The sequence below is a fragment of the Macaca mulatta genome, chromosome 3 (genome assembly GCF_049350105.2).
Source record: "Macaca mulatta isolate MMU2019108-1 chromosome 3, T2T-MMU8v2.0, whole genome shotgun sequence".
Classification (NCBI taxonomy): Eukaryota; Metazoa; Chordata; class Mammalia; order Primates; family Cercopithecidae; genus Macaca; species Macaca mulatta.
This window is the reverse complement of record NC_133408.1, coordinates 860204-872939: the sequence shown is the minus strand read 5'-3', so window position 1 is coordinate 872939 and position 12736 is coordinate 860204. Positions and strand designations below refer to the sequence as shown.

Genomic DNA, 12736 nt, shown 5'->3' with positions numbered 1-12736 from the left:
AAAGATTTCTTTCTTTTTTTTCTTTTTAAAATTTTTTTATTTTTTGAGACGGAGTCTCGCTCTGTCGCCCAGGCTGGAGTGCAGTGGCCGGATCTCAACTCACTGCAAGCTCCGCCTCCCGGGTTTACGCCATTCTCCTGCCTCAGCCTCCCGAGCAGCTGGGACTACAGGCGCCCGCCACCTCGCCCGGCTAGTTTTTTGTATTTTTTAGTAGAGACGGGGTTTCACCGTGTTAGCCAGGATGGTCTCGATCTCCTGACCTCGTGATCCGCCCATCTCGGCCTCCCAAAGTGTTGGGATTATAGGCTTGAGCCACCACGCCTGGCCTCACTGAGTTTCTTTAAGATCATTATTTTGAAATCCATTTTAGACATTTCTAGATTTACTTTTCTTCAAGCTCTATTACTGGAGAATTATTGTGTGTCTTTAGAAGGGTCAGTTTTCTTCTTTTTAATGCATCTTGTGTCCCTACATTGATATCTGTGCATCTGGTATAACAGTTGCTTCTTCGAATTTTATAGGGTAGCTTGGGGGAAGACTTTTTTCTGTAGATGTATCTATAGTATAATGTGGGTAGGACACACTGGCTTTGGTTCTGGTTGGGCACGGTAGCATAATCTCTATATTTCTTTGGCTGCAATCAATGTCAGTGGTGTCTATGAGTTCCTCAGTGGCTTACAAAGGTTGTTTCTGAAGGTTGTGGCAAGGCTTTACTGGTGGTGGGGATGCTAGTGGACCAGATCTCTGGGTCCTGATGGGCACTGGTAGTGGTAGTGGTCAACTTTGGGTGGGCCATTCCTTGGGCTCCTGCGTGATGAGTGCAGGCACATGGCAGCTCCACTGTTAGAGTGGACAGGATTGCTGGTGGTGGTGATAGTGGGCCCCAGAAAGACCAGTTCTGGGCCCCCCAGGTGGTGCATGTGGGTGCCAATTGTCGTGGTGGTGGTGGGCCCTGAGCAGGTTGGTTTTCTGGCCCCCAGCAGCCCATGTGGACACCAGCTATGGTGGCAGCTGGCCCTAGGCAGGCTAGTCCTTGGGCCCCTTGGCTGTTGCACAGGTGCTGGCTATGGTGGCAGTGAGCCCCAGAAGGGGTGGTCCTTGAACCCCAGATAGTGTGCATGGGGAGCTGGTGGTGGCAGTGGTGGGCCTGGATGAGTCAGTTCTTGGGCCCCCTGGTGACCCATGCTGTCACCAGTGGTTCTGACAGCAGGCCCTAGGTGGTCCAGTCCTCAGCCCCCAGGTGGTATGCATGGGTGTGCAGTAGGCCCACTGCTGGACATTGTGGGATGGCTGCTGGTGGCAGCAGCCTTGAGCAGATGGCTCCGAGGCTTTGGGGATTGCCTTCTTTGGCTCTGTATGAACTGAGAGTAGCCCTTCTGATGTGCTGGACTGCCTGTTCCCCAGTGTGTAGGGTGCTGATAGGTTCAGGTGCCAGGGATGTGGCCCACCTCTGCGTCTAGCTAGTACTGCAACACTGCAGCCCTCTGGGTGGATACAGGGGGATGTTAGTGGGGCCTGTGATGTGGAGATGCAGAGGCTACTGGGCCCCAGGGCAGGATGTGGTCTGGTAGTGGCTCTACTCTCAAAATGGTGCTGGGTTATAGCAGCTCGGGTTCCAGGGCTAGGTGGGACCCAGAATGAATTCCTTCTCTGGAACGATGCTGTTGTGTGGACTCCAAGCAGCTCCCTATACTAGGCTAAGGGCCTGTGAGGGTTGAGGGACTTTCCTGTAGCTAGGATTGCCAGTATCTGTGGTGGGAATGCAGACTGCTGTGGATCTCCTGCTTACCTTTTCCTGGCAATGGACAATCCCTCCTTTGTCTGAGCCCATCCCAGCTGGGTGCTTTACTTACCTCTCCATGCTGCTGTTTTGAGTTTCTGCACTTCAGAGGGTCATTGTCACTTTCCTGCTGAATTCCATTGTTCTCCTGTAGGTATTTTATTCAGTATGTGATTATCTTCTTGCTGTTTTGGTCTTTCTTTGTGGAGGAGGTGAGTGGTGAGTGCCTGTAGTCAGCCAACTTGATGATATCTCCTATTGCTATAGAATTTTAATAAATCCTTTCCACTGCATGGCATTCTTGGTGTATAAGGTGCTTGCGTATGCATTGCTGTTATTCAGTCTGCACAACGGTACTGTGAGGTATGGAATATCTTCCCTCAGTGGTGGTAGTTAAAATGCAGATTTCCAGCTGCAGGGAGTATAACTAAGTCATGCCCTCAGCTGCTGCACTCTGAAATGCTGTGGCTTTAAGACAAGCATGGTCCTGGTAGACACAGGACTTCTCTATGGGAACTCTGGCTTGAGGGCTCCCCTTTGGCCTTGTCAAACTTCCTTAGAGCTGTACTACAGTCTAAGACTTTCCCATGTAACCTTCCTCTTCCATCCCTCCTTCCTTCACAAGGGCCAGATCTGCACTTCTCAGGACTCAGGATTTCACGCCCTAGTGAGGACCCCAGAAAATGGGGCAAACTCATTGCTGGGGTAGCTGCTAGAGTTCTGGGAAAAGCCAACGGTTGGCAACATGGTAGTACCTGAGTTGTCCTGGCAGATGGCAGAAGAAGGAATAAAGGGGCTGAGAGAAAGGTGTGTGCTGGAATAAATGCATTTTATGACTCCAGAAGACCCATCAGAAATTATAGTTCCATGGGAGGGCCCAGGAGCCACACCACTCTCCAAGGCCGTCAGGAGTGCAACGGGAAGGACACCAGCGTCACTGTGAGGTCTGGTGGCAGGCAGCTCTTCTGTGCAGCTCAGCACTTTGGCAGGAGAAGCAGCCACAGAGTTGGGCTCATTAATATCCATAGAGACAGTGGAGCCCTAAAGTAATAGAGGCCAGGTGGTGGCACTTGCCTAGCAGAAGCCAGCAGGCTGCAATTACAGTGACAACTGGCAAGGCTGAGGCACAGCCAAGAGGCTTGGCCCATAGGGAGTGGTGGAGGTGGTTAACAGAGAGCGGGGCCCCTAGGGGCAGAAGAGATGGCAGCCAGCAATAATGCTGCTTAACAGAAAAAGAGCCAGCATGGACGTTAGAAGGCTGAGGGCTTTTGCCTCAGTGAAAAGTGGCAATCTCTTGCTCAGTTTTGAATCTGAGACAATTTCCAGACCTGTAATTCATTGACTGAAGATCTGGCAGGGTCCCTAGGAGTAAGAGCACTGAAATACCATGGCAAGACATTCACTCAGGTGACCACACCTTCTGTCCAACAGATGAAAATATCTGGATATTCTCCTTCCCCCCACTGTACGGTCACCTGAGTAATATCTGCAGGTGCATTTAGGGAATCCTCACAGTACATAGCTGCCACTGTAGCTACTCTGCCTACTGCCCATCGTGCTAGTTCTGGGGCAGCCAGTGATGGAGGTGGGCTCATGCCACGTGGCCCAGTCATCCTGCCTGCTTGGCTGAGTAGTGCCTTTTCTACGGGGGCTTCTTTCTGTGAACACTGATGAGTGAAACAAAAATCTTCACCCTTGGCACCCACTCTCATACATTCAGCAACATGCCCTATTTCAGACATCCTTGTCTCTGATCTTCCTGCTTTTTCCTTCCAGGCCCCAACGTGACAGACAGACCACTGGCCACTGCTGAAGAATCTAGATACATTTGCATTGTGGCTCACATCTCCCTCCACATGAGGCTGACGACCAGGTGCTCTGCTCTCACCTCTGTCCCTTCAAAGCTGGCAGCCTTCTTTCACTTTGGAGGGGACCTGACCACTGGACCCTGAAAAACTTCCCCAAAGTGCAGCTCTCTGCGTTTTAATAGGCTCATCTGCCTCCCACCGGGGCAACCATGTCTCGAGGCCTGCCCTCCCTAATCTCCTCTGGCTCCTCCTGCCCAATCAGCATATCATTGTCACTGTAAATGGTCAGTGTCATTCCTATGGGATGTCCAGGTCTCCTCAGATTGTGTTAGGACACAGGGGAAGGGTTAACATGGCCTTGAAGCAAATGTTTAAATGAATATTTTCTGTCCCACATGAACATGGTTTTTTTTCGGATTTCTCTTTAACTGTAGTGGGAAAGAATACATTTGCCAAATCACTGGCCACATACCGTGCACCTGAGGGCCTGTTAATCTATTTGAGCAGTGATAGTATGTTCTGCTCACAGCTGAAATCAGGCCTACGGTTTGGTTACATCTAAGCAGTCTAAAGTAATCACTGGGAACCTTCCGTTTCTTTAGGGCCCACATGGGGGAATCCAATGGAAACACTATGGGTCCAGGAACTCTGCGTTGTTTAGGCTTTCATGATGGCCTGCTTTCTGCCACCTCCCTGGGCATGACTTACTATCTTGGTTTCAGAGATTCCCCTTGGCTTTGTCCACTATGATGCTTCTGACTCCACAGGTCAAGGATCCAGTGTGGAAGTCAGTCCAACTGTCAATCAACTATATTGATCCCAATGATAAGTGCAGGGAATAGGTCGGTGACCACTGGGTGGGTCCAGGGACTCTGTGGGTTTGTGTTGGCCAGACTGTAGCTTGCATTTCATTTATTTTCTGGCCCCCAGCAGCCCCCACCCTGATGTGGGGGCCACAATGACGCTTTGAGTGTCTGTGCTCAGACCCACAGGAATGAACATTTGGGTCACACCCAGGGGAGCCATCAGCACATGCTAACGTGAGGCTGAGGGTAGGTGGGTTCAGAACAGGGGTTGGGGAGGGAAAGTTTGCTACCCCGAGATCAACTGCACTGACTGGGGGCTGCAGTTTGCCCCACTAACCTCTCCTTTTTGGGCTTCCCTCAGGAAGAGAGACTCACGGGAACCGAGGAGGGAGGAGCTGCTCCGCACACCCACAGGGAGAACTCGCTCTCAGTCGCGGAAATGTGCCCTAGGCTCTGACTGTGGCGCTCGTGCCTACTACACCTCATGGCTCCACCACCGTGTTCAGGGCCATGATCCTGCAGTGTCCCCAGCCAGTGACTGAGTATGGCAGGGACACCAAGGCCGGCCTGTTCCCAGGGGACTCTGATCGCCTCTGATGGGCAATTCGGGATTAAGAACTTCCCATCAGCCTTGCCGAATTCTCTTAGAACTTCCAGCCGTACACATTTCTCCTCTGTCTCCTGCCCAAGGGCCAGACCTGCGTGGAAGTGTGGCAGCTCCCCTGTCCACAGCTGCCTCCCCGTGCTCTGCTCCTCAGAAGATGCTCCCTGAGGAATCTCGCTCATCTCATCCTGTGTGGCATCTGCTTCTTAAAGGACCTGGCCTAACATGCCCTCCAACAGGTGAGGAAGCCGGCGTGTCGGGAAGGTTCATTTCTAAGACATACAGAGTGTGTGCAGGAGGGACTGAGACTTCCATTATAGCCCCTCAGAGACCAGGCTGCATATGGCCCATGGCCCTGTCCCTTCCCCAACTCACTCACTTCCCTGAAATGAAACAAAACTGCTCACTTGATGAAATCCCAGGTAGTCCTGGACTGTGGGAGAGACGTAAAAGATGTAGCCATCCTCTGTGACTGCCATGAGGAAGCCGTTGAGGGCCTGGGGAGAGGCAGAGAAGAGAGTGCGTTCAGACTGGTTCATTAATTTGTCTCGCTTCTGGGCATGTGGAGCTCCTGAAGGCCCCGGTCCAGGCCCTGGGTGTTTCTGCGGAACTACGTTGGCATTGACTGCCACCACATCCTGGGCTGTCCCTTCCAAAAGCAGGGCCCAGGGCACCCTCAGAAAACGGGAGGGTGGGGAGTGAAGGCTGTCCAACTCTTACAGAGGATGACAGGAAGCCTTACTTTACCTCAGATGGGTTTGAGGGAGCCCAGAACTGAGAGCATCTGAGGTTCTGTGAGGCGATAGAGAAAAAAAGGTTTGTGTTTCTGTATGGTTAGGAATGCTGGGAAAATCAGAGTGAAACTTGGGACCTGGGCTAAAAGAGCAGCAAGCTGCAGAAGTTAATTCACAACTATCGCTTGTGAGAACTCCAAAGAGATTTCTGGCTCTGGTGGTATTTGTTATTTCATTTTTTTTTTCTTTTTTTAAGAGATGGGGTCTGGCTCTGCTGCCCAGGCTGGAGTGCAGGGGCATGATCCTAGCTCACTGTACCCTCAAACTCCTGGCCTCAAGGGATCGTCCTGCCTTGGTCTCCCAAAGTGCCGGGACTACAGGGTTGTTTACATTTCAAGGGAGGCTGAGACCCAGGAACATGGAGACATCCTGGGTTATAAATCTGGAGACAGAAGGTCTTATCTTTCCCTTGGGAAGATCTATTTCATTCTAAATGGTTAAAGTAATAACTCAGGATCCTTTTCAAGGTTTTTGTCCCTCCTTTCAGTAGGGGAGGGAGAAAATATGTATATGAATGCCCAAATTTATATTTCTGCATTTCCTGCAAGCTTGATGAGTAGGATAACCTCTGCTTTCATTGCATTGTCTAGAGGTAAGGAATGGGGGCACAAGAGAACCAAACAGTTCTTGTTTGGTTATAAGTAAATAATTCTTGTTCACTTGTCAGTAAATAATAATCTGCTCTGCTCTTGTGTGTACGTTCAGGGTTATGGAAACAAATGAAGACCAACCAAATGAGAAAAGCAAAGGCTATTTCTTCAGAGCTTTCTAGAGTAAGGGAGTCAGCCACTGTCACTTTTTGCATTTTGGCAAAGACTTCAATGCAGGCAGAGGAGTGGGAAGTTTTATAGAGTAAAAAAAGGGAAGGTTTTAGGGGTGCACTGATTACAGGCTGCTCGTGGGGGAAGCTGTGGAATCATGAGCTCACTGGAAATGGGCTTCCTGTGTAGCAGCGTAGGCTGCACATTTGGCTTTCTCTGGTTGGTTCTAAGTTGGAAGCAGGGGCAAAAATCAGGGAAGCTGTCAGTTATTAATGAAGTCCTGGCCATTTGGGGCCAGTTGTTGTAGAAGTTATTGTTTAGCTTCCTGGTTTGTTATTGGAGATGGTCTTACCTCCTGTAAATCTGACTTACAGCAGGCTGGCCTTCTGGGCTGTTCATTGTAGACAAGGGACTGGTTTCCTGTGCAGGCTGTGGGTCAGAGTTCTGTTTTTATATATGGTCTAGCCATTGTTTGTTTGTGTATTCAGTCTCTCAGAGTAATATTAATGAAGATAGATATTTAAAGCTTAGCCATTTTCCTTCCCTGGTAAGATTTAAGAAGTGATTTCCTGATGAGTCTTGGCAGAGGGTGCCTGGGACATATCAGAGTGCTACCCCAGCCTAGAATGGGCAGGAGAGCTTGATGGCCCTGGGCCGTGAGGATACTAGTGCTCAGGAACAAGGGAAGTTATCAGGGTCTGCATGGATGCACATCCAGAGAACAGGAAGGGAGCATGAAGCCTGCAGAAATGGCCAGCACCCTGAACAGGTGCCTTCCAGTTCCCAAACCTTGTCACCATGCAGGTCTTCATGAACTTAGATCAGTTTCAAGAAAGAGGGTAGGAACTCATGAATTGATAGAAATTTATGTTTCCACTTGGAAAAATAAAGTCTTAAAATGTTAAGTTATAGAAGAACAGAGAAAACTATGGTTCTTGCATGCCTCAGTGTGTGACTTGAGATGGTCACACTGCCTTAATTATAATAATGATAACAACAATAATAAAAACAGTAATGATAATCATGTTGAAACACATTACATTCTCCTTTAGTATTATAGTTTTACTATATATCTATCATTATAATGATTCCTTTGTGTACATCCTCAAATCCTATGTTCTCTTGATTCACTGAACTCAATCAGGATTTGTGACTGTGTACCTCAAATGGCCCCTAATGCCACCCATAAATCCTGATACATTTCCCTGGTGCATTCACTTTCCCATTCTCTTAGATGACTGTTTCACATCATTTTCTCTGAAACCATCAATACCTCCTGCTTTCTCCTTATACTCAACTTTGCTTACTATTTCTCTGAAAAGAAAATGCAGTCAGAACTTCTACATACTCCCACTGATATGGTTTGGATCTGTGTCCTTCAACCAAAAATAAAACTGTAAGCCCCCCAACCATCTAAATGGACCTCTCCTCTTGGCCAAGGGTATTCCAAAGTTAACCTGTAAAACTAGTTTAGGCCATGATGGGAATGGGAGGTTGGACATACCTCTTTACCGTTAATATCAACACAGACCTTAAGACTGATAGAACAGACTCTTTAAGTCTGATAGGAAACATTTACCATCTATTCTCTTTGAAGCCTGCTACCTGGAGGCTTCCTCTACGTGATAAAACCTTGGTCTCCACAACCCCTTATTATAACCCAGACATTCCTTTCTTTTGATTCCAGGTCTTTAGATGATAACTCAAGCAGCTGCCAATCAGAAAATTTTTGAATCCGTCTATGACCCGGAAGCCCCCAGTTCCAGTTGTCCCGCCTTTCTGGATTGAATTAATTGACGTCTTAAGTCTCCCTAAAATGTATAAAACCAAGTTGTAGGCTGACCACCTTGGGCCCATGTCATCAGGACCTCCTGAGGCCGTGTCACAGGCGTGTCCTTAACTTCGGTTAAATAAACTCCTACATTACTTGAGACTTGTTTCAGATACTCTTTGGTTTACAGTCTCCACCCAAATCTCAGGTGAACTGTAATCCCCATTGTTGGAGGTGGGGCCCCGTGGGAGGTGACTGGATCATGGGGGCAAATTTCTCATGAATGGTATAACATCATCCCCTTGGGGCTGTCCTCACAAGAATGAGTGAGTTCTTAGGAGATCTGGTTATTTAAAAGTGTGTGTGGCACCTCCCTCCTTGCCCTCTTGCCCCTGCTCTGGCCATGTGACATGTCTGCTCCCCCTTTGCCTTCTGCCATGATTGTAAATTTCTTCAGGCTTCCCAAGAAGCTGAGCGAATGCCAGAATGTTGCTTCCTGTACAGCCTGCAGAACCGTGAGCCAATTAAATCTCTTTTCTTTATAAATTACTCGATCTTGACTGTTCCATTATAGCAGTGAGAGAATGGAGTAATACAGCCACCATCTCTCCTACCTGTTTTATAGGCTCTGCTTCACCTCTTGTTACAATGCGTGAACTCTCCATGCTTCAAACTAAGCCCAACCCCTACATCCCAGTTGCGTAGGCAGTTATAAGCAATGTAAATATATATCTTAATACTGTTATTCCTAGTTATATGGAATGGTAGAAGGAGAATTTAAACAATTAAGCAGTTCTTACATAGGAAATATGAGAACAATGCAGAATAACAAATAAGTAAAACTGATATTTAAAAGTAACTACAGGCTGTGTATGGTGGCTCACACCTGTAATCCCAGCACTTTAAGAGGCCGAGGCAGGCAGATCACCTGAGGTTAGGAGTTTGAGGCCAGCCTAGTGAACATGGTGGAACCTCGTCTCTACTGAAAATACAAAAATTAGCTGGGTGAGGTGGCGCATGCCTGTAGTCCCAGCTACTTGGAAGACTGAGGCATGAGAATCGCCTGAACCCAGAAGGCAGAGGTTACAGTGAGCCGAGATTGCACCACTGCACTCTAGCCTGGATGACAGAGCAAGACTTGTATAAAAAAAAGTAAATAAAATATAACTGTAGGCATGTTTCAACTAAATCAAGGATGACAATTTTGGTAAAATAAAATACCTCAATCCAAGCTTATAGGACACAGATACAAAAATGAGCAAAGAACTGCCTTGATTTAAGGACTTTTAAAAAGAAACTTCTGAACATTCTATCTCTTCAAGGGGGTGGTATTAAGTGACACCAATCTGCATATAATACTTCTGTTTTCTAAACTGATTGATACATAGTTTACATACATCGAATTGCACATTTCCTAAGTGTACAACCTGATAGATTTTTGACAAATACATTCACTTTCCCTACCAAGATATAGAGTATTTTCCAGAAAGTTCCATCATGACCCTTCCTAGCCAACCTCTACCTCTCTCCACTCTTGATGACATACCCAATACTTTATTTTTTATTATACTTTAAGTTCTAGGGTACATGTGCACAATGTGCAGGTTTGTTACATATGTATCCACGTGCCATGTTGGTGTGCTGCACCCATTAACTCGTCATTTACATTAGGTATCTCTCTAAAGCTATCCCTCCCCGCTCCTACCACCCCACGACAGGCCCCAGTGTGTGATGTTCCCCACCCTGTGTCCAAGTGTTCTCATTGTTCAGTTCCCACCTATGAGTGAGAACATGTGGTGTTTGGTTTTCTGTCCTCGCAATAGTTTGCTAAGAATGATGGTTTCCAGCTTCATCCATGTCTCTATGAAGGACATGAACTCATCCTTTTTTATGGCTGCATAGTATTCCATGGTGTATATGTGCCACATTTTCTTAATCCTATCTATCACTGATGGACATTTGGGTTGGTTCCAAGTCTTTGCTATTGTGAATAGTGCCACAATAAACATACAACACACCCAATACTTTAAATTAATTTTACCTGTTGTAGAATTTCGTACACATGAATTTAGTATACATCCTTGTGTTTGGCTTTAATTCAGCACAAAGGCTTTCAGGCTTATGTATCTTGTTGCATGTACTAATGATTCATTACTTTTTTATTGTTGAGTCCATTATACAAACACACCAAAAATTGTTTACTCTCCTGTTTTCAGAAATTAGACTAGAATAGTTTGGTTTCCTCTGTATTTATCTTGCTTCAAGGTCATTGAGCTTTATGGCTCCATGGGCTAATATTTTTCATCAAAGTTGGAAAAAATTCAGCCATTATCTATTGATATCCTTTTTTCTGCCCAATCTCTCTCTACATTCCTTTTGTGACTCAATTACATGTATGTTAGGCTGCATGATAATGTACCACAGACCACCGAGACTATTTTAATTTTTTTCATTTTTCTCTTTGTGATTTTATTTGGATAGTTGCCATTGACCTATCTTCAAATTCAACGACCTGTTTTCTTCCACTGAATCTAATCTGCTGTGAAGCATATGAAGTCCCTTTTTTCTAGTCAGATGTTCTGTTTTTCAGTTCTAGGATCTCCATTTAGTTCTTTTTATAGTTTCCATTTCTCTTTTGAGACTTCTCATCTGTTACTTATTAGGCCCACCTTTTTCTTTAAATCATGGAGCATATGTACAATAACTGTTTCAAAGTATTGATCTGTTAATTCCAGCTTTGGTATCATTTCTGGGTCTTTTTCTTATGTCTTAGCTTTTATTCTTTTTCTTTTTAACTGTGAGCTTAATATGGGCCAAGCAGAAATAACAAGCTAATCAGCTGTAGTCCTGGCCTCACAAAGATCACTTTCCAGAAGAGACAGACAATAGTCCAAGGATAATACAAATACATGTTTTTAATAGTAAGCAAAAATACAAGGTGCTATGAGTGTGTAGAATAGGAGGACCTGACAGAACTTAAGATTGGGACTCAGTCAGGGAAGATTTCCCTAAGTAAGTGACTTTAGAGCTCAGATTTGAAATAAGTAGCTGGTACTAGGCAGAAAAAACGAGGAGATGGGGTGAAAGAGTTACTAGAGTGAGAAAAATCATTATATGATTGAGAAATTAAAAGAAGGTCAGTATGTCTTGCTTCAGTAGTAAGGTGTGTTCATAGACAAGAACCAGATCATATAGGATTTTGTAGGGTATGTCAAGGTCTTTAGTCTGTCTCAGAAGCAACGGAAAAGCATTCTAAGTTTTTCATTTACTGTGGGATCAGAGCAATTTAGCCTTTCTGTGCCTCAGTTTCTTCTTTTTTTTTAACTTTTAGGTTCAGGGATACATGTGCAGGTTTGTTATACAGGTTAAATTGTGTGTCATAGCGCTTTGGTGTACAGATTATTTCATTGTTTATTGTGTAAGAAATTAGTCCAACCTCATTCTTTCATATGCAGATATATAGTTGCCCCATACCATTTGTTGAGAAGACTATCCTTTCTCCACTGAATTTTCTTGGCAAAAGCCAACTGACCATAAGTAAGGGTTGATTCCTTGATTCTAAATTCTATTCTATTGATCTATATTTCTATCCATATATCAGTACCACAATGTTTTTGTTTTCATTTTGAGACAGTCTCGCCCTGTCACCCAGGCTGAAGTGCAATGGCACAATCTCGGCTCACTGCAATCTCTGCCTCGTGGGTTCAAGCGATTCTCATGCCTCAGACTCTGGAGTAGCTGGGACTACAGGCATGCACCACCATGCCTGGCTAATTTTTGTATTTTTAGTGGAGGTGGGGTTTTACCATGTCGGTCAGGCTGGTCTTGAACTCCTGGCCTCAACTGATCCACCCACTTTGGCCTCCCAAAGTGCTGGGATTACAGGCCTGAGCCACCATGCCCCACCAGTACCATAATGTTTTGATAATGGTGGCTTCTGTAGTAGATTTTGAAGCTGGGAGTGTGAATTCTCTAATTTTGTTCTTTTTCAAGTTTATTTTGGCTATTGCAGGTTACTTGCATTTCCATCTAGATTTGAGAATCAGCTTGACAATTTTTTCAAAACAAAACAAAACAAAACTCAGCTGCGATTCCGATAGGTTTTGTGTTGAATTATGTAGGACGATTTGGAGAATATTGCTATCTTAACAATATTAAGACTTCTGATCCATAACATAGGAATTCTTTCCATTTTTTATGTCTTCTTTAATTTCTTTCTACAATGTTTTAGTTTTCAGTATGCAACACTAGCTTAGTCAGCCAAATTTATTCCCAAGTATTTTATTATTTTTAATGCTATTGTAAATGGAATTGTTCTATCAGTTTCATTTTTAAATTGTTCACAGTAATGTATACAAATGTAGCTGGTTTTTGCTTATGATCTTGTATCCTGCAACTTTGCTAAACTCTTA

The 12736-nt window shown here is 45.4% G+C and overlaps 1 protein-coding gene across 6 annotated transcripts in view; it reads right to left on the bottom strand.

Annotated features, from left to right (window-relative positions):
- Window positions 1-12736, bottom strand: part of LOC100423621 (aryl hydrocarbon receptor-like) — a 68776-nt gene that overhangs the window by 22536 nt on the left and 33504 nt on the right. For all 6 annotated transcript variants that reach the window (XM_028845203.2, XM_077995286.1, XM_028845201.2 and 3 more), the window contains one exon: window positions 5406-5495. In XM_028845203.2, the coding sequence (XP_028701036.2) occupies window positions 5406-5495 (90 nt within the window). The remainder of the gene's footprint in view (window positions 1-5405; window positions 5496-12736) is intronic.